We start from the raw sequence: 20,736 nt of genomic DNA on the forward strand, positions 1-20,736 counted from the left end.
GAAACTGTGATCTGACCAGGGAGATAAAGTACCCTGAACAGCCCTGCGAGACGGCTGCAGAAAAAAAGTGCTGATAACGGAAGTGCACACGGCAGCTGGGTTCTGAGAACTAACCTCTTCACACACCTCTCCCGCAGGCCCCAAAATAATCACAACGGCATTTGCGTGTGTCTTGCCCCCAAGATCCCTCAGATACCTTAACGCCACGCCATCTCCGGGGGTCCTGGCCTTTCGGGGCTGGTTCTGCAGCAGCCTCACCTGCTCTGCATCACCACGCTCCTTCAAAGGAGCCCGGCCCCACTTCCTCTCTCAGAGCTCTGGGGCTGGGCCGGCTTCGCTCAGTGAAGGCAGCCTGCTTGCCACCAACACCTTTCAGTCTCTGCTGTAACAAAAGGCAGGGACTTCCCTGGTGGTCCAGTGATTAAGAATTTGCCTTCCACTGCAGGGGATGTGGGTTCAATCCCTGGTCGAGGAACTAAGATCCCACATGCTGTGGAGCAACTCAGCCCGTGTGCCACAACAACTGAACCTTCTAGCCACAACCAGAGAGAAGCCCACGGGCTGCAACTGAGACCTGGCACAGCCGAAGTTAAAAACCAAAAACCCAGAAAAGGGCAGTGCTCATGGGAAAGCTAGGCCCTTGTGGAGGGGTGGGGGTGTGGGGCTGGGGGTTGCTGTCTGGCTCTCTGAGGGCGAGCTGGAAGGTGGGTCTGGATGTGGTCGGAGACGCTCCCTCTCCTGTCCTTGGAGTGTTCCTGGTGGACAGCTGCCCAGGACAGAGGCCAAGGCCCATGCCCACTCACCCGTCGGGTCTTTTCCACGTCACCACATGGCAGTCGCTTCACAAAGTCGATGCCGGTCAGCGGCGTGCCCGTCGGGGGCAGCAGGATGGAGGCGTCCATCATGAGATATTCCACGTTCATGGGCTTCATCTGGAAGACAGACATTGGAGAGAGGCTCGCTGAAGGGAGGAAGGGGCCAGGGCAGGCGACACGGGCCTCTCACCTCCATCTCAGACACCTTGGAGAAGCTGCCGCCCGCTGTGAACAGCTCTGCTTTCTCACCCCGAGTTCCCCTCCCCTTTGCAGGGAGACAGGCCTTAGGCCCCTTCGTGGTGGTCCCTGTAGTGTAGTTTGCCCACGGTGCGGGGCCTGACTGCCACCCGCCTCCCTCCCTGGCGCTTCTAGCTATGATGACAGCAGGTGGAGTGGCACAGCTTCTATTTAGGGGGTTCTGAGTGCGAGCAGGCGGGGAGCTAAAGGCTCTGTGTGTCGTCTCCTGTCCAGCAGGGAGGCTTCCAAACTTGGCTCAGGGAAGCTGAGGAGCGGATACGGGCCCACAGGGCTGGCTGGTGGCAGAACCAAGACATGCACCCAGGCCTGGCTCCAGACCCACTATGACCCACAACATGGTTATGACCCACACATAACCAGCATTCCCACTTCCCTCCTCTTCCCTGAACTTCTTACCTGGGGGAACAGAACCAAGTCACTTATTAAGCACCTACTACAAGCCAGGCCCCTGCAGGGCTCACCTCCTCCTGTGTGGCTGTCCTACATTACAGAGGGGACCACTGAGTTCAGACGGAGGGCGCATGCCCACAACCACCGGGCCAGCCAGTGGCAGAAGTGTCTGCCTCCTTCCACGGTGCTTCCAGGAAGCCTTCTCTGATTACCAAGACACATGCTAACATCACTTCCTCTCCTGGAACTTTGCTGCATAAGTGAAAGCGTTAATCACTCAGTCATATCTGATTCTTTGCAACCCCATGGACTGTAACCCACCAGACTCCTCTGTCCATGGGATTTCCCAGGCAAGAATACTGGAATGGGTTGCCATTCCCTTCTTCAGGGGATCTTCCTGACCCAAGGATCTAACCGGTGTCTGCTGCTCTGCAGGTGGATTCTTTCTTCCTGACCCACCAGGGAAGCCCCACTGCATCAGTATCGATTGCTTAATGTACGTGTGTTGCTAGACATGGACACCGGGCATCATAAAGGAATGACATTTCACAATAGTCTGTGGAATTAATTTTACTTCTTTAAGCATCATAAGCTTCTTCATGGCTCCCTTTTTTAGATAGTGGGCTTCAGTCACATCACACTTCCTCCCCTCCTGTAACATACAGCTGACTAAACAGGGCAGGACTGTGGAGACAGCTCAGCCGTCCAGAGACCTGGAGAATAGGGAGCCCCTTAGCTCACTGCCTTCTTCTTTGGGACCCATGAAGCCTTCCTCCAAAGGCCTGAGGTCCGCTGTTCCAACTCCTTTATCCCTTTATCCCAGAGTGGGGTGGCAGGGCCCTGTCTCCCGCCCAGGGTGCCCGTGGCATGGCCTTCCTGCAGGGCCTTCCTGCGGCTCCCACACGGCTCCCCCTGCTCCACCCCTCCGCTCTCTACCACCTCCCAGCAAACCCCCTCTAGGACTCCTGCTCATTTCCCCTCTGCGTGAAGCAAGAGGTGACAGGGGAAACAGTGAAGGGTCAGAGATGAAGGCCTGCTTTGGCAGCACCCAAGGGCCTGCCCCACTTCTTTGAGCTTAGTGGCTACTCTCCTAAAGTCTGGGTTAATGGCTGACTTTGGGCACGTGTCAGCCTTTAATTCCCTAGAGTGTCAGGCATTGTGCAAGATGTACAATAGATGTCATTGAGACAAACAAACAAAATGCAGGAAGCTCCCTATGGTGGGAGGGAGAAGAATATTCGTGGTTCTGAACCTCCACAGGAGGCAGTCCCTAGGTATTTCACAACCTGGAAAGCCATGTGGTTTGGGCCCCATTTTACAGATGGAAAAGTCAAGGCTCAGAAGGTAAGCAACCTGCCCGGGGTTGCAGTAAGTAGGTAGCAAAAGCAGAAATGGAACAGGGGTTTCAGAGCCCAAGCCTTTCTCTATCGTCAAGTGACACATAAGACTTGTTTCTACAAGAAGCCAAACTTCTGGAGAGTTATGTTGTGGAAGGGAATGTCACGGGTGCAACAAAGATGGCAGCTGAGCACTGACTCCACTGTGCTCCATGGTCCCAAGAGCAGGAGCCTGAGACCCTCTTTCAGGGGTGGAGGGGGTGATGGGGTGTGGCCATCGGGGGTGTGAGGCACCTATGAGTGCCTCGCAGAGCACCAGGAAGAGGCCTGGGTGCTGCTGGGGCTTTTCTGGAGGTGAGTTATCCCAATTTACACTCTTTCCTTGAAAAGCCTCCAGGAGGCCTCAGATGTGCTGCGAGCAAGGATGTGGTGAGGGCCCAGCTGTTCAGACACCCAGTGACGGGGCCAGGGAGCCACGCAGCATATGCTGTCTTTTTCTTGTTGACATTTTAAACACTTGGGTTTATTGTAAATGTCCCGAATCACTTCACTCTTTGGTGAGAAATGTCCATGAAAAGAGTCATTTAGCACCGAGTTACTGAGTCTTAACTGAGGGGCAGGTGGATGATCAGAACAGCGCAACCTTCAATCTTCTGCAACTATCTTTTCTCATGATTGTGCCTGCTAGATGGAGACCCGGAGACCGCAGGCTGGTGCAGCAGGTGCAAGAAGAGCCACACTCGGGAACATTCTGATGCCACGTGAAGAAGGAGGTGGCATTGTACTGTGCCAGGCAGGGCAGGGCACTGGGAGGTGACGGCCAGGCAAATGTGAGCACCTCCCCCAACCTCTCTGCCTCTCATTTGGTAAAAGCAGGATGATAGCAGCAGTGACTCACATCAGGTTGACATGGAGATTAAGAGATTTCATATGTACGACTAAGTCCTCAATCAAAAACTATGCATATCAACTTATCTACAAACAGAAACAAACTCACAGACTTAGGGAACAAACTTATGGTTACCATCAGGGAAGGATGGGGAGAAGGGATAGTCAGGGAGCTTGGGATGGACATGTAAACACAGCTATACTTGAAATGGATAACCACAAGGTCCTACTGTATAGCACAGTGAACTCTGCTCAATGTTGTGTGGCAGCCTGGATGGGAGTGGAGTTTGGGGGAGAGTGGATGCATGTATATGTCTGGCTGAGTCCTTTTGCTGTCCACCTGAAACTATCATAGCATTTTTAACTGGTGAAATCCAATATAAAATTAAAAGTTTAAAAAAACACTATTCATATCAAAGTGAATCTTTCTAACCCATCTTATGACTCAGCCCAACTTAGGGGGAGTGAATGTCAGCTGAAATTTCACTGCTGAGGATCAAAAGGCACCATTTTCAATGCCCTTCCCCACCCATCTCTGCCATTCGAACAGAAAGCCCCAAATTAGATGAGTTCTCTCTCAGTTTGACAGGACAAGTTTGGCCACGAGTCCTTCTGGCCCCTCACTTACTGTCATGCTCCTGTACTCATCTTCAAACATGTCCAAAAAGATTTCTTCTCCCTAAAAAAGAAAGGAAGGAAAGAGAAGATTATGTATATTTTTTTTCCATAAACAATAAAGGATTATAAACTCCAGTTTGCGGCTTTTGGGTCATCTGTTTCTTATTAGCGAGTTCTCGTAAACCACCAGGAAGTAAAATACACACGTGAACATGCACACACACACATACTCGAATGAAAGCCCAAATATCAAATTGCACCTCAACGGTTTTCTCCTTTTCTCCAAGCATGTGTCATTATGGATTTCTAGTGTTGAGGCAGTTAGTTAACCACAACAACAAAAATCACTTCATGTACAATTAAAATATAAAAATGGTTAATGTTTCAGGTATTTAACATGATCTGTTTGCTAAGAATGGTTGGAGAAAATAAGAGTGTGGGTTAAACTGTCATGTTAAAGCTGACAGAGGCTCCACACGTCTGGAAGGAAGAGTATGATTAGATACGCTTAAGGCTAACATTACATGGCTTGTTCCATTTGTTTCTGAGGCGTGCCTTTGGGGGTTTTAGAGTACCTGTGGCCCTGAGGACCCTCCCAGAACAGGGTGATGGGGAGGAATGGTTCTGAGACTCATACACCAGGGGCCAATCTCAGCTGTTCCTCTCAGAGCCTCTCTGTTTCACTGCAAGATGGGGTGACTGGCCCCATCTGTGCAGGTCAATGTGAAGACAATATGAGTTAATGCACATGGTCATTATGACCACCCTGGACAGGTCTGCAGGGGCTGTTAGCATGTTAGCACTGGTCTGGCCTGAGTCTTAAGTCTCCCTCTCTCCCCCAGTACTGTCTCTCTTTCACACACACACACACACACACACACACACGGTGAGTATGTTTTTCCAAAACTATCGGCAAACTTGAAAGTTCTGTTTGTTGTGAAAGTGGAAATGTTAGTGGCTCAGTTGTGTCCAACTCTTTGTGACCCCATGGACTGTAGCCCGCCAGGCTCTTCTGCCCATGGAATTCTCCAGGCAACAATACTAGAGTGGGTAGCCATTCCCTTTTCCAGGGGATCTTCCCGACCCAGGGATCGAATTCAAGTCTCCTACGTGGCAGGTGATCTGAGCCACCAGGGAAGCCCCTTTGGTGTGAGACCCACAAAATAACCACAGAAATTATCCTTGAAAATATTGATAAGCTCCTGATACACTAAGGGTACAAACTTCAAAGGATAAAAGAGAAAAACCTGGGTTGGGAGAAGGGAGGTACAATTCAAATACAGATCTCCTTTTGTTACTGAAAAAGAAAAATCCTCTGGGAAGATGCCTACCTATATATCTTCCTGCTTTTTGCAATCCAGAAGCTTTTGTGGGGAGGGTGGGGAGAACAGACTAAGCACGGTTATACTGGAAGGAGTGTCAAAGATGACTGTGCTGAGGACTCATATCCTCACTTCAAGCCCAAGTGAGGCTGGGGGGACTGGGATTCCGCCCTGGAACATGGGGCCCACCGTGGTCCCACCCTCTTCTGAGCACATCCAGAGTGCTGCAGCTTCCAGGGGTCATCTGAGCCCCACAAGGAGCATTTCCAGATTATGTGACCTGGTTTTATCTCAACGAACACTGACAGTAATGGACAGTGGCTGAAAAAGTTTCTTGCAAGGAAGAAGATTCCCAGGCATCTATGTATACAGTTCACAGCCTTTTAAAGAGAGCACAATGAACAAAAGCACAAGTGAATAAGAAAACAGCAGTGTTGATGCCTTTCCTCCTCCTGGGAGGATCTCTTCATCAGTCAGATTACAAGGGAAAATCACCACTCACTGGATCCAGAGAGAGCTGATGTGGAGGCCAAAATATCAGAAAACTACTAGGGCTGTCTGACATATGGATGAACCAACTACTGACAAATGATGAGCCCTGACTAAGTCTATCTTACCCTTGAGAAAAGAGGGAAACAAAGTCTTCACAAGGCGGTATCTTAAAGTGAATCCCCTGGAAACTGAACCTACACATTTTCCAGATACTGAAGGTCATGGAGGCCCTTTATCAATTCTCACTAAATTCATGAGAAATGTTTAGAGCCTGTGTGAGGTTTCTCAGCACATAGGCACACTTCATTTTATTGAGCTTTGCTTTACTGAAGCTGAAACTCTAATACTTTGGCCACCTGATGCGAAGAACTGACTCACTGGAAAAGACCCTGATGCTGGGAAAGTTTGAAGGCAGGAGGAGAAAGGGACAACAGAGAATGAGATGGTTGGATGGCATCACCGACTCAATGGACATGAATTTGAGCAAGCTCTGGGAGTTGGTGATGGACAGGGAAGCCTGGAAGTCCATGGGGTCGCAAAGAGTCAGACATGACTGGGTGACTGAACTGAACTGAAGTTACTATTTCAAAGATATTGCATTTTTTTCCTAAACAAATTGAAGGTCTGTGGCAAATGCTAGTCATCAAATGATAATTAGCATGTTTTAGCAATAAAGTTTTCTTTTTTTAGGTAGCACTAGGTCTTTGCTGCAGCTTGAGCTTTCCTTAGTTGAGGAGTGCAGGCTAAGTTGTCCCAAGGTATGTGGTGGGATCTTAGTTCCCCAACCAGGAATCAAATACTCGTCCTCTGCATTGGAAAGTGGATTCTTAAACACTGGACCATTGAGGAAATCCTAACAATACAATATTTTTAATTAAGGTATGTACAATCCCAAAGGAAATCAACCCTGAATATTCAGTGGAAGGACTGATGCTGAAGCTCCAATACTTTGGCCATCTGATGCGAAGAGCTGAGTCATTAGAAAAGACCCTGACGCTGGGAAACATTGGGAGCAGGAGGAGAAGGGGACGACAGAGGATGAGATGGTTAGATAGCATTACCAACTCAACGGACATGAATCTGAGCAAACTCCAGCAGATACTGAGGGACAGGGAATCCTGGTGTGCTGCAGCTCATGGGATCACAGTCAGACATGACTTAGCGACTGAACAACAGAAACACATTTTTTTAGACACCATCCTATCACTCACTTAGCAGATCACAGTACAGTGTAAACATAACTTTGATTAGCACTGGGAAACCAAAACATATGCTTGACTCTATTGTGGTATTTGCTGTTTTGCGGTAGTTTTGAATCAAATCCAAAGGATCTCTGAGGTCTGCCTGTACATATATATAAACAATACACATGCATACAGTTTATAAATTCATATGTAATTCAGTAATTTTATACCTATGCATGCGAGCATGCTAAGTCACTTCAGTTGTGTCCAACTCTTTGTGACCCCATGGACTGTAGCCTGCCAGGCTCTTCTGTCCATGGGATTCTCCAGGCAAGAATACTGGAGTGGGTTGCCATGGTAAGCACATATTAATTCACGAACACAAAAGTTCCTATGTATAATTTAGTCGTATGAGCATCTGTATATAATTGATGGTTTACATGTAAATCCATCAATGAAAAACTCATATATAATTGATAAGTAAACAATCCCACACTAGCGGTGAGTCCTCAAAAGTTGTGCTGATAAGACAGCATGAGCAGAAAAGCACAGAGACCACTGATGCGGAGCGGATAGAACGGCATGTTTTTACTCAGGACCCAGAGGGTGTGAGAAAGAACTGAAGACACGACAGTCCTGTTTCTACAACACACACACTGCTGTCCCCCGAGCTCCGGCAATTTACCTTATAGAAATGCCGCACCAGGTGGACGCTTTCCTCTCGGGCTCCCTGTTAAAAGAGAGGGAAGGCATGAGGGGGCAGGTCTCACGGAGGTGAGTGAGTTGGGGCAAGCCACAGATTCTAAAATCTGAGTCTATAGAAGACAGACGCTGGGCTAATAATCTTAATCCATAAAGTGGTTCTTCATGGGGGTGGTGGTGAAGGAACTCAAAATAAAACTGGATGAAGGACAAATGATTCAACCTGATGACTTGGAGAGCTGTTGACATGCAGTTACGTGAGGGAAATGGGTTCTATTAATAAAATACAGCTGTGATGACTCTGCTCTTATACAGAAAAATTCCCTTGTGAACGTGTGTGTGAGGGTATATGTGTAGCTGGAAAGACACACACCAAGCGTCAACTATTGTTACTTTTTACCCTCTGTACTTTTCTAAACTTTCTAAAACAAACAAGAAAAATAAGAGAGAAAACAACAAATGCTATTTAAAACATGAGTGTACGCAGTAGCACAATAAACCATAAATGAATAAACATGTGTCTGTACATGGATACAACTTTAAAAATATAAAAAGAAAAAGAAAAAAAATCCTGGAGACAAATACAGAGCCAAACAATTATAAGAGAAACTACTAAAATTCGCTACTTAAGTGGGCTGCCTGGGCCTGTCTCAGTGGAAGGGCAGGTCCGTGGGGACAAGTGGGCAGGGGGTCGGCAGAAGGTCTGTGGCCTGTCTTCCTCCTGCTGGTGCCTCGCACACCCAGGACCAGCTATGATCTGGATGCAGGGGCTTCCCTGCGACCTCCTCCCACCTGTGGGCCTGGCGCAGCAGGAAGGGGCCTCACCTCCAGGCAGGCCAGGTGCACGTCCTTTATGATGCAGCCCGTGCTGGTCACGACTTGCTGCTTGAGGAGCAAACAGCTCAGCTCCAGCGTCGCCAAGCGGATCTTGCCGTCTGCAGGGCACACTTGGATCAGCCATGCCTGCATCCTTATGTGCAGTCTCCTGCCTTCCCGACTTGGAGATCAGCAGGTCAGCCGACAGGCCCCCCGACATCCCGTGGGGGCACAGAGAGAACCCCTATATGCTAATCCGCTTCCCAATCAACTACAGTTCAAAGTTCCCATCAAAACTGCCTGTACCAAACGCTCTCTCAAGCCCTCTTATGGGGGACAGGGAGGCAGGAAAAATGCGTAACTCATTACTGAAGACCTAGAAAGTGGCTTGCTGTGGTGGCTTTGCTTGTCCAGCGGTCCTTCCCCTCCTTCAGGGACCAGAAACCCTCTTTCCTTTGGAGGGTCACCAGCCCCACTCTTGGTCATGGGATGTGGGTGGGGCTAGTCCTGCTCCCCCTGGCTTGGGGTGGGGGGCACAGCCCCCTAGGCTGGTTGGGGCCACCCAGGCCCCTGGTCACAGTGACTGCATAGGGGACCAGCAAGGGAGCCAGTCACAGCCAGTGAGGCTCAATTCCACAACTCGCTGGAACCCCTGGGCTCCAGACCCTCTCCCCGTGCTGAGCTGCAGACAGGGACAGTGATGGGGCCCCACAGTGGCCACCGTGCCCACGTTTTCACACTCCTGTGTTCTACAACCTGAGCCCCGAGTCCTGCCTTCCACCACTCAGCGTCTCTCCTACAGCAAGTCTACAGCCTGACAAAGAAAGGGGAGGAGGGAGCAGCAGGCAGTTAACTGGTCAACATAGAAGGCCGCAGAGCCCAAAGATGAGCTTGAAAACACTGTGTGAGCCCCGGGTCCGCTGTGCCTCCCGAAGTCACACAGGCCAGCACTCTTGTTTGTTTGTATTGTCTCAGCGAGTCTGAGTTGGGTTTCTGTCAACTGCAACCAAGTCCTGACTAACACAGCCTGCTGTCCTGCTATGAGCCAGAATGCTCCTCAAGGAGCCTCTCTAAAGCCCCACTGTAGTGGGTGCTCTGCAGGCTGACGTTTGGAGACGGGAAGGGGCAGGTTCCCAGCCTCACTCACCTGGGCCGTGGTGGACTCAGGTGTCCTGGATGTGAAAACCCACACCTGGCACTGCCCCTGGAACCAACCATGACCGCCTGACTGAAGGGCATCCTGCTCTCAGCAAACTCCCTTCAGGTCTTTAATCTCATTTCTGGGGAAGGGCCTTCACGTAGGAGGGGCCAGGAAAGGGGGGCTCTCCAGGAACAATGGGGACCAGGATGGGCCACTGGGGAAACACTCAAGGCAGACACACGGCTGCATACCTCCCTGCCCGGCTTTATGCCTCATGTGTCAGGGGTTGGGGGGGAGAGGGGGGAGATAGGTGAGAATAGGGAATCCATTTGCCCAAAACTGAGCAGGTAACATACGAGCAAAACTAGGACTTCCTAAGCACAATACAAACCCAGCCCAGGCAGAGGCTGATTAGTCTTGGCTGGGCCATTCTGCCCACCCTTGCCCAGCAGCTCCCGCCTGCCTGGCCTCCGCTGAGCGCAGGAGTTCTCTGGAGCACAGCCCAGCCCCTAGCCACCCTGTGAGCCAGGTCAGAAACACCCCTTCTGCTGCCTCTGGGGAAGCAGACCGTAATGCTCCACTAGGACCCTTCTTCCTTTGTGAGCTCCTGGCGAGTTGCTGGCTATTCCTCCCAAGGGTCTGTCTCTCAAGCGAAGCTTCCAGATTGTCCCTTTGTGCTGCCCCAATGTCTTCTCTTCAGAAATCCAGGCAGCGCTACACACTGTTCTCAGGAGGTCTGCTGACCCTCCCGTTCCTGGAGGGTCCTCCCCGGCACCCAGGCCACACTCCGCCTTCCGCATCACCAAGCCACATCCGGCTCCCGCTGCTCCTGCCAACCAGCCCTGGGTCACCATCCTCAGGACCGTGCTCTGCCTCCCTGAATGGATCTTCAGAGGAAACTGACCCCACCAAGCGCCCCTTGGTCCCAAGCAACCACATCTTTCTTCACCCAAAACACCCTCCTCCGGGCCCTCTTCTCCCCACATGGGGCCTGGGCCAGGCTCCAGAGCTGGCTCCCCTGTATATCACCTCTAGAGATTGGTAGTGGTCCTGGGCTCAGTCCTAGACATGCCCCTCTCCTCTCCTGTGACTTTAAAAAGATCTGTGAGCGTTGCAGAGTTAGTTCTGGCCTTGATCCTGCTCTGAGGCTTAGATCCCATCTCCTCATGGAGGCCCAGACTGTCGGGACTTCACAGAGGATAGGGTCCATGTGTCCCCTACTTCCTGCACCCTCATCACTTGCACACACAGGCTGGAATATAGGAGGTGCTCAATAAACAGCCGTTGAATTTACCGATACCCTGACATCACCCTTTAGGCTGTGGACCCAGCTCTCCAAGCCCTTGTGGTCACTCTCCGGCAGTCACACTGTGCTCTGGCCACCACTTCCCTTGACTGCTGAAGCCCTCACCTGCAACCACATCCCTGGTCCCTGCCTAGACTGCTCCTGCTAGCTCAGCTCAGCGGTTCTCTCCCCACCAGGGAGCATCGGGCCCTTTCCTGGGCTCTCACTCACACCCTGATGATCTCTCATCCTGCCTTGCAGTCAGGGTTTCTCAACCTTGGCACTGCCAACATTTGGGGAGGGACAGTCCTTTGTTCTGGGGGCTGTTCTGTGCACCGTAGGGTGCTGAGCAGCACCAGCCTCTGCCTACAGATTGCCAGTAGCACCCTTCTCCAAGCTGTGACAACCAAGAACGTCTCTGGACACTGCCCCTTGGGGACAATGCTGCCCCCAGGTGAGGACTGCTGCGCTACTCCATTCCACCTGTTCTTCCCAGCCCTTGCTGTGGCTGCAGGTCAGTGCTGGCCAAGGCCTCAGGACTATGCTGACACCAGGCACGTATTATCAAGAGCACCCAACCCACACCTTCCAGCCTTCCCCTTCGCTCACCCTCTCAGCCTAGTTCATGCTCAAATGTGGCCTCGGCCACCCTGAGAGGAGGGCTGCAGACACTGGCACAACTGACCAAAGCAGAAGTGAGTATGGAAGGAGAAGAGAGGGAGAGTCTGGCACAAACACCACGGGGTATGGGAAGAGGAGGAGACCTCGGGATGAAGACAAGGCTGGACGGGAGGGTGTGGGTGGCTCAGGGTGTGTGTGCAGCAGGAGACCGGCTGAGCTCTGCCTGGATTCCTGGCACAGCCAGGTCTAGAAGCTGGGGCTCCTGGGGCCGGTATGGGGCCTGGTCCCTGCAACTCCATCACCCCCGGGAACCGCCTGCACGCCTGGGCACCTGGCTGGGCCGCATTGTTCATGATTCTGATGAGCCTTTCGGCCAGGAGGTGGTTGTAGGTGGTCTTCTCAGCCGCAGTGGGCACTGGAAGCTGGATTCGCTCTAGTTTCTCAGGATCCATGCCTGGAACAGAGAGAAGGGGCCGGCTGTCAGCACAGCTGCCTTACCTTGTCCCGAAAGGCCCCTTCGAGCTTGGCTTCCTCAACCTTGGCTGTCCACCGTCCACCTTCCTGACTGCTGCCGCGACCAGGTACTGCCCATGCTATGACTCACCTCAGTTTTCTGTAACTGGAACTTAGGTAAATATATTATTAAAGCATACATTTTCTTTCTGTTTTAGCCCCGCCGTGCAGCTTGTGGGATCTTAGTTCCCCAACCAGGGATTGAACCCGGGCCCCTGGTAGTAAAAGTGCAGAGTTCTAACCACTGGACCACCAGGGAAGCCCCTAAAGCATACATTTTCCATCACTACTTATAAGTGGGTAAACAGGATGGCTGCAATGCTGACAGCAACAAGGCTTTCACGTTTCAGCCAAACAAGGTGAACTGGTTGCTTGCTCACTGTAGACTAAGGCCCACTCTGTGTTAAAAAGGGTGATGGGCAGGTAAGTGTAAGGTGTTGAGGTCACACTAGCCTGACTGGTAACGTGCTTCTGGGCACAATGAGGGGGCGGGAAGTGGGTAGGAGAGGAGCAACTTGGGCTTTGCTGTCATTTTGGGGCTGGTCTGCCAACCCCTGAGGCCACCACTGTGTGAGACACGTCCCACAGCGGAGGTGGGGGGACAGACCAAACACAAAGGAACCTGCAGTCATGCCCACTGATCGCACCTCCAGTTCTTCACACCAGACTGGCGAGCTGGGCCCCTGAGAGGCGAGCACACATGCAGCAGCCCCCGCCAGGCCCACAGAAAGGCACAGATACGACAAAACCAACAGAGCGGATCTGTGTTTAAGACACAGAGGGATCATTCTTCTCCCAGTGAAATCTATTAATAACTGCATTTCAAAGATGAAAGACAAGACAGGGAAAGGAGGTGGGAAGCAGAGACGACACGCTCAATCTAACTGAACTCAGTGCCACTTTTCCTAAAGCAGGACCTGGGGGCTGGGGCGATAGGACGACCCACTGGGGCCACATCGGCAGGCCGACTGTGGGGCAAGAGGTTATGCAAAGCCTCCTCTCGTCTAGCGCGGCTCTGCAAGAAAAACTATGCTCGCAGAAAAGCTCCCAGAAACAAACATTTCGCTTGCTCCACGCCCGGGGAGCTCGGAAGGATTGTTTGTGCCTGAAGCACGTCTTTTCCTGTTATTCTACAAAAGGGGGGAAGGTGGCACTTCTGGGAACTCTTGAAATACGGCCCCTTGAGTCCCAGATGACGCTTCATTTAGAACCTTGACAAAATAGTGGAGGATAGCAGTGAAGAGCTGATCATCTGGATTCTAAGTGACTCCCACGCTCACACGTTGACGTAATAAACCATAACAATATATCTTGCTTTATTGAATTCCTTCCAGATCAGAACCTGAGACTAAGTCATGCCAAGGAGATATCACGAGTGGGGGAGGCCCACGGGCTGGAGGTGGGCAGCTGCCTCTCTCATGACCGCACCGACGTGCCTTCGTCAAAAAAATCTGATTGCGATGAAAATTGAATTTGTTGGTTCTGTATCCCACATTAATGCTAAATGTCTTAACTCTGAAGCGTTCTGGCTTATTAAATGGCAGGAGGGACGTTGACTAAATCCTTCTGTCATTTGTTGTTTTTCTATTTTCCCCCCGAGATGTCAACACCGTGTGAATCTCTCTCTACTCCTTCCTTCCTGGCCCTCTGGAAACTGTCAGTCAGTGGTTCTGGGGAAAAAAAATGGCTCCTTGGCCCGTCCAGGGTATCACCCAGCTCCGTGACCCCTCCATCCACCATCCCACTTCAAAGATGGCAGACGGAACCAGCTGCTGGGTCCCCGGGGAACGTGGTGGCAGCCGGCAGGGCCTGTGACACTCAGACTCAGACCAGCTCTTGCATTTCCAGGATGCGTTCCATTTTTGTCTTTCCCATTATTGCCCCAACTCCCTTAGGATTTGTCAAAAATGAGGAAATCTGTGGCAAAATCTTCTCTCAACAGGAAGAGAAACCTGCCAAGGTTATCCTGACCTTCCTCAGCCCCACTCTCTGGGAGGCGGGGAACCCCGGGGACTGAAACACGTCTAGGCTTCAGAGGACCAGATGCCAACACACCCTCTTCCTTCAGGGAGGAAATTAAGGCCCAGGGATAAGCCGTGTCCCCAAAGTCACAGACCATGTTAGAGGTACAGTCAGAACCAGGATAATTCCCCAGGTGGACAGGATCCAGATGGGGTAGGGGCGGCATCTAGTGAGCCGCCACCAGCAGCAGCATGAGAGGGGCCTACTCTGGGCTGATGACAGCCAGCACCCGCCCGCAAGGCAGCGCTCCCCCTCCCCCAGCTCCCTCTCCTCCTAGGCTCCTGCCACACTGGGGGCCATGACGGAAGGCTGCCAGAGGAACTCTGTTTTGATACTTAAACTCTTTGACCCTCAGACTCCTTGTTCAATGGGAATGGTCACAGAAACTGCCCGCCCCAGGCTTGCTGTCAGGACCCATGTTCAATAGTGACTTGGCATCACCACGTGCTGATGGGAATTTTTACTTTGAACATGGCTTAATGGAGTTCCGTATCAGCTGTGTTGTAAGAGGAAAGAAGAGATTGGAAAACAACCTAACCAAGCTAACGTCGAGCTATTTCAGAAGGCCCAAAGAAGGCACGCTGGGCTGTCTGGGGGCAGCACAGGGGACGAGCAGCTTGGACTGGATTCTGAACAGTGAGCAGCCCAGGGACAACCAGGTCGTGCCAGGCCCAGGGGCAGGGCAGGGAGTGCAGCAGAGCTCGGGGAGAGCAGGGCCAGGGGCTGTGGGCGGAAGTAATGGGGTAGACCCTGGCAGGAGGGACTGCCAAGGCTTGGCTGCCAGGACCCCTGGGGCGGCAGCTAGCAGGTGACATGACGTGTTTGTGCTCCAGCCAACTCTGGAGTGGTCTCCGTCCCCCTGGCCACTCAAGGTGATCTCCCCACTTCTGGCACTTTCCCCCAAACAGACTCCATGTGGCAAGTCAGCCTCTGTGTGGTAGATTTTACCATCAGTCAAGATGAGGCAGAGAACAGGCTCATGTCACACAACACGAGGCAAACTTTGTAAAGAATCTCCGATCTTTCCCCAAAGTTCCTGCTGGGCCAGGTGCCTTATCCTCTCCCCATCTCTCTCTGTCTCCCATCTCGGTTTCTAGGTTTCTAAGACATTCTTCTGGGTCCTAACAAAACAGTGGCTGACAGCTGTGAATGAACAAGGTCAACTTGAAGATATGACAAAGATATGCATGTGAAAGTGAACCAGCGTGTGTGCAGATGAACGGATAGACAGGCAGACACACACACACACATACACACACACACACACAGGTTTCCAGTCACTGAGAAGCAGGTTTTGTTGCAAACTGGCTCTAGTTCCTTTGCTAGTCATTTCCCTCTGACTGAAATAAACACTGTAGATAATATATTGTCCTCTTTGCTTCAGCCCTTAAGTGCCGAGTGACAGATAAATTCCAGAGAACCCCAGATGCACTTCACGTGGCCCGGGGAGCCGCGCTCGCAAGTCCAGATTCCAGCAGACCACGTGCTTCCTTGCTCCCTCCCTGCCGGGTCAGAGCCTGCTGCCAGTGAGCCAGAACAGTCTCCCTTGCCTTTGCTCCCACCCAACAAGCATGGGGCTGGGGGCAGGCGGGGCCCAACTCCCAGCTAACTCACTCAAAGAATCCCAAAGAGAAGGGAAGGGCGAGGTTCAGTGATGTCAGTGACTAGCTCCTAAGTTTTCCCTGAGTTCTGGCTTCTGGATTCTTTCTCCTTACTGGAAGCCCCCATTCAGGACAGGGGTGGAACAGACCCAGACCTAAGTAACATAAAAAGAAGTGAACAGACAGACCTGCACAACAATGCCAGGTAAAAATCATGGTCAAAAAGTTTTTTCTTTCTCTCTCTTTGGCTAGAGTCACGCAAGCACTGCCAGCTTTGGAAAACTATAGACCAACTATTTCGAAAGCTAACCAGATGTTGGGCTTATTTCCAATGTACTTCCAGTTCTGATTATGTATCAGTCGAGATCCAGAATGATATTTTGCCAGTTTTCTGCAGGGCGAAAGCCTCCCTTTATCCTATTATCTTTCAACCTTTCTCATACCTCTCATCCTTGCTCCAAGCAACTTCTCAGCAAAACAAAAGCCCAAGATCCTTCTCCTAAACAATGATAAATGGAGGGGGCAGGAATCAAAGGGTGGTGGGTAGAGTAGGGGAACCTTTAAAAAGACAAAGCTGCAAAACTCCCCTCCCCCCCCCCCCCCCCCCCGGGGCCAGGGCCCTGCAGACTTGACAAAGGACAGAGGACTGAATCTGCTATTACAGACAGGAACCAGCAGCGTTCATTACTGGCCCTACTGACTCACAACGAGTGCCTCCCTCCAACCGGTCAACCCTTTCCACTGCGCGATATTCATTTTGGTGCAGCATCTAATCTATTATGATTTACTGGAAGGCCTGAGCTAACATTTGGTTTTTATTAACATTGCTTTTATGTTAAAATTGTCTTATGATGAAAAATCTATCGGAAAGAGACCATTTCATTAGGGGCCCTGCTGAGAGGGCACAGATCTGGAAAAGAGAGGCTGAAGGTTAAGTGCAGCTAACCTGTTGCCTAACCAAAACATCAACCACCCACACACCCACCCCCTACCAGCGCCACCAAACAGCCCCCACCAAATGCAGCCATGTGCCTCTAGGCCAGAATGGAGCAGAAACCAGGTACAGTCCCCAGGCCCCACCGAGGCAGTTTCCCCGGAGGATGCCCCAGGCACCTGGGCCTCTGGGTGCTGAACTAATGCCCCAGATTCCTCTCCAAACCTGCCCGAGAGCCCACACTCGCTGGTTCTGGATTTGGTAACACTGGTTACACAGCGGCAGGAGGCGGGGCCCTGGGCATCACCCAGACTCTTCCTGTGGTGCCCCCTCCCACCCAAAACAAAGCTCCCCATCTTAGTGAATGGCCACACACAGCTACCCCCATGTCCATCTCACTCAACCCCTACATCCAGATCATGAGCTTGTCCTGGCTCTAACTCCAAAATATATCGTAAAACCTTCCAGTTGTCTCCATCTCCACGGCCAATGTGCCATAATTCAATCCACATTATTCCCACCTGGACTACTGCAACAGCTTCCTAACAAGCCTCCCAGCTTTCCCCCACACAGCTCACCCCCGACTCTCCACTGACCCACTCTCCATCTAGCAGCCAGGGTAATCTCCCTAAAATTTCCATCTGCTTATGTCACTCTTCTACTTAAAAAATCCTCTAGGTGTGTCTCACTGCAATTGGAATAAATTCTAAATTCCTTCTCCCGGCCTTTAAGATCCTCCATGATCTGGTCCCTGCCCACGTGGCCAGCAACTGCTTTTTGCCCCTCAGATCTGTAAGCTCTTTTCTACCCCAGGGCCTTTGCATCTGCTACTCCCTTTGCCCAGAGCTTTCTTGCCCTAGAGCTTTGCGGGGCTGACTCTTTCCCATTCTCAGGCCTCAGCTCTGATGTCTGTTCCTCAGAGAAGCCTCCCCAGACCACCCAGGCAGGTGACCCTGCACCCTTGGCTTTCTCCACACTCACAAATCACACCTGTCACACTGCCTTCACCTCCACCACCCTCGCCTTGCTCCCTCCACAGCAGCCACACTCGCCTCCAAGAAAATCTCTCTTTGGTTCACCACTGGGTTCTCAATATTAACCACAGCGCCTGGCACCTAAGAATGGCCTTAGAAATACTTGTCAGAAGGGTGAATGAATAAATAAATGGAAAGCATTAGCAGGAAATGGAAGGAGGAATTAAATTCCCTCGAATATAGAGTCCCACTCTTTCAGGAAGACACAAGAGAGGTAGGTGGGCTCCTCACCAGGGTCATCTCTCCGTCCACATCAAGGAAGAAGGAGGGTGATATGTAAGTCACTGCTTTTCCATTTCACAGCACACGTTGGGGCTCCTGGAAGGAAGCTCGTCAGCAAAGCCAGCCCCCCTGTAAAAGTTTGTCCATGTGCCCCCTGGCCCCCTGGAGCTGGGCACCCCCCCCCCCCCAACAGCAGTCCCCCTGTGGAGGCCCTGAGCACAGGCCGCCAGGAAGAGAGCGGTGCAGGGGGACTGCCACATGGCTCAGAGGCAGTCAGTCAGAAACTTCTGCCAGAGCGCCGGCCAGGTGCCAGGCGCTGAGCTGAGTACTCAGTACTATGTAGGGCAGGAGGCTGTCAAGAGAGACACGCCTCTGCTTTCAGAGGCCCAGTCGTCCAGAGTGGGAGAGAAAACATACAGAGCAAAAGCAGTACAAAGAAGTGCTGTGGGAACTTCATGGAAATAAAGTCCCGCTCTTCTAAAGGTATTGTGAAGAAAAGAAGACCAGCCATAGACTGGGAGGAAATCTCTGCAACACACATCTGATACAGGAGTTGTATCTAGAATATAAAGAACTCTCAAAACTCAACAGTAAGAATGTGGCCAGTTCATTAAAACATGGGCAAAGGATATGAAAAGATACTTCACCAAAGAAGATGGTAGACTAAACACTTAAAAAGCTATACGACATCATTAAGCATTGTGTGTGTGCTAAGTCGCGTCAGTTGTGTCTCTCTGTGTCCCCATGGACTGTAGCCCGCTAGGCTCCTCTGCCCATGGGATTCTCTCTCCAAGCAAGAATACTGGAGTGCGTTGCCATGCCCTCCTCCAGGGGATCTTCCCAACCCAGGGATTGAACCTGCATCTCTTAACGTCTCCTACACTGGCAGGTGGGTTCTTTACCACTAGTGCCAACTGTGAAGCCCCATTAGTTGTTAGGGAAATGGAAATTAAAATCACAAAAAGACACCACTACACGTACCCATTAAAACGACTAAAATAAAAAGGTGGCCGTGCCAACCACTGGTGAGGGTATGAGGCCAACGGAACACTTGTGCACTGATGGTGGTATGTAAGATCACACAGCTGCTTTGGAAGACAGCATGGCAGTCTCTTAAAAACAAACACACACACGGCCGGAAAGGCGGCCGCCCCCTCGCCCGTCACGCACCGCGCGTTCGTGGGGAACCTGGTGCTAAACCATTCGTAGACGACCTGCTTCTGGGTCGGGGTTTCATACGTAGCAGAGCAGCTCCCTCGCTGCGATCTATTGAAAGTCAGCCCTCGACACGAGGGTTTGTAAAAAAGAAAAAACACACACACACACACACACACTTGTCATATGATTCAGTTATTTCACTCCTCAGTATTTATCCAAGAAAAAAAATGCAAATATGTGTCCAGAGACTTATACACCAATGTTCATGGCAGATTTGTTTGTAATGGTCAAAAACTGGAAACGACCCAAATGTGCTTTAACAGACGGATAGGTAAACAAACTGGTACATTCACATAGGGGAATATTACTCAAAGGTAAGAAGAAAGGAACCACTGAGACACACAACTACATGAACGAATCTCAAATTAATTATGCAAACTGAAAGAAGTCAGACCAAAACAAGAGTACATATTGCATGATCTTATTTATATAAAATTCTAGAGAGTGCAGACTAAGCTATAATGACAGGGAGCAGTTCAGAGTTGCCTAGGGAGAGGGCTGTGGGAAGAGAGGGGCAGAGGGGTGACAAAGGGGCAAGAGAGAACGTCTGGAGTGATGGATACGTACACTCACTTGACTGTGGTGATGGTTTCACGGGTGAACATGTGTGTCAAAGCTTATCAAACTGCACACTTTAAAAATGTGCAGTTCACTGTTTATCAATTATACCTCAATAAAACGTTCTTCTTTAAATGTTATAGCTTCCAGCCAAGAGAGGCTGGATTTACCTACCTTACTCAAGCAACTAGAAGAGTTGGCAAACTATATTAGACGGGAGTTATGACACACGGGACAAGATAGCATGCAAGATAGCATGCAACGTAGGAGGGGAATCTGAGAGAGAAGAAACAAAGGCAGTGGGGCCCGGGATTGCTCCAGGTCACTGGCTGGAAAGCTTCCAGGCCTCAGCACAGAAGCTGAACGAAGCCCGTGGTCTCTCTGGGGTGAGAAGGCAGAGTCTGCAGTTCAGAGAGGCAAGTGGCTAGAACTGATGGGAAAGAGCAGAAGAGAAGGGGGAGACGCATGGATCTGCAGGGGCTTCCTTCCAAGGCTTCAGCTCAGTTCTGCCCCAAGGCATGCAGGTGAGGAAAGGCAAAGGCCTACTGGGAGGAGGAGGGTGGAACAACCCCTGGAGCTCACTCAGGGATGAGAAGAACTCACATTTCCACCGGCCTGCAAGGATGGGCCACCTAATTACGGCTTATCAAGTACAGTCCTCAGAAGTGGACAGCCTCCACACTGGGACCAAATGAGCCTGAGACTAAAGGCTGTTCTGGACTAGCACTACCAAGGCTTAAAAGCAAGCCTCTAGAAAGATCTAAT

The 20,736-nt window shown here is 51.1% G+C and overlaps 1 protein-coding gene across 23 annotated transcripts in view; it reads right to left on the reverse strand.

Moving 5' to 3' along the window:
- The window catches only part of CLEC16A (C-type lectin domain containing 16A), a 234,140-nt gene that overhangs the window by 128,249 nt on the left and 85,155 nt on the right, over positions 1-20,736 (reverse strand). For all 23 annotated transcript variants that reach the window (XR_014073993.1, XR_014073992.1, XM_081560421.1 and 20 more), the window contains 5 exons: positions 12,201-12,323; positions 8,832-8,941; positions 7,990-8,034; positions 4,317-4,367; positions 804-932 (listed from right to left, as the gene is read on the reverse strand). Coding sequence is in view for 21 of the 23 variants with exons in the window: in XM_081560421.1 (XP_081416547.1) it covers positions 804-932; positions 4,317-4,367; positions 7,990-8,034; positions 8,832-8,941; positions 12,201-12,323 (458 nt within the window). In the remaining 2 variants the exon portion in view is untranslated. The remainder of the gene's footprint in view (positions 1-803; positions 933-4,316; positions 4,368-7,989; positions 8,035-8,831; positions 8,942-12,200; positions 12,324-20,736) is intronic.

This window comes from Giraffa tippelskirchi, chromosome 13, assembly GCF_054371585.1.
Source record: "Giraffa tippelskirchi isolate mGirTip1 chromosome 13, T2T-mGirTip1v1.2.pri, whole genome shotgun sequence".
Taxonomy (NCBI): domain Eukaryota; kingdom Metazoa; phylum Chordata; class Mammalia; order Artiodactyla; family Giraffidae; genus Giraffa; species Giraffa tippelskirchi.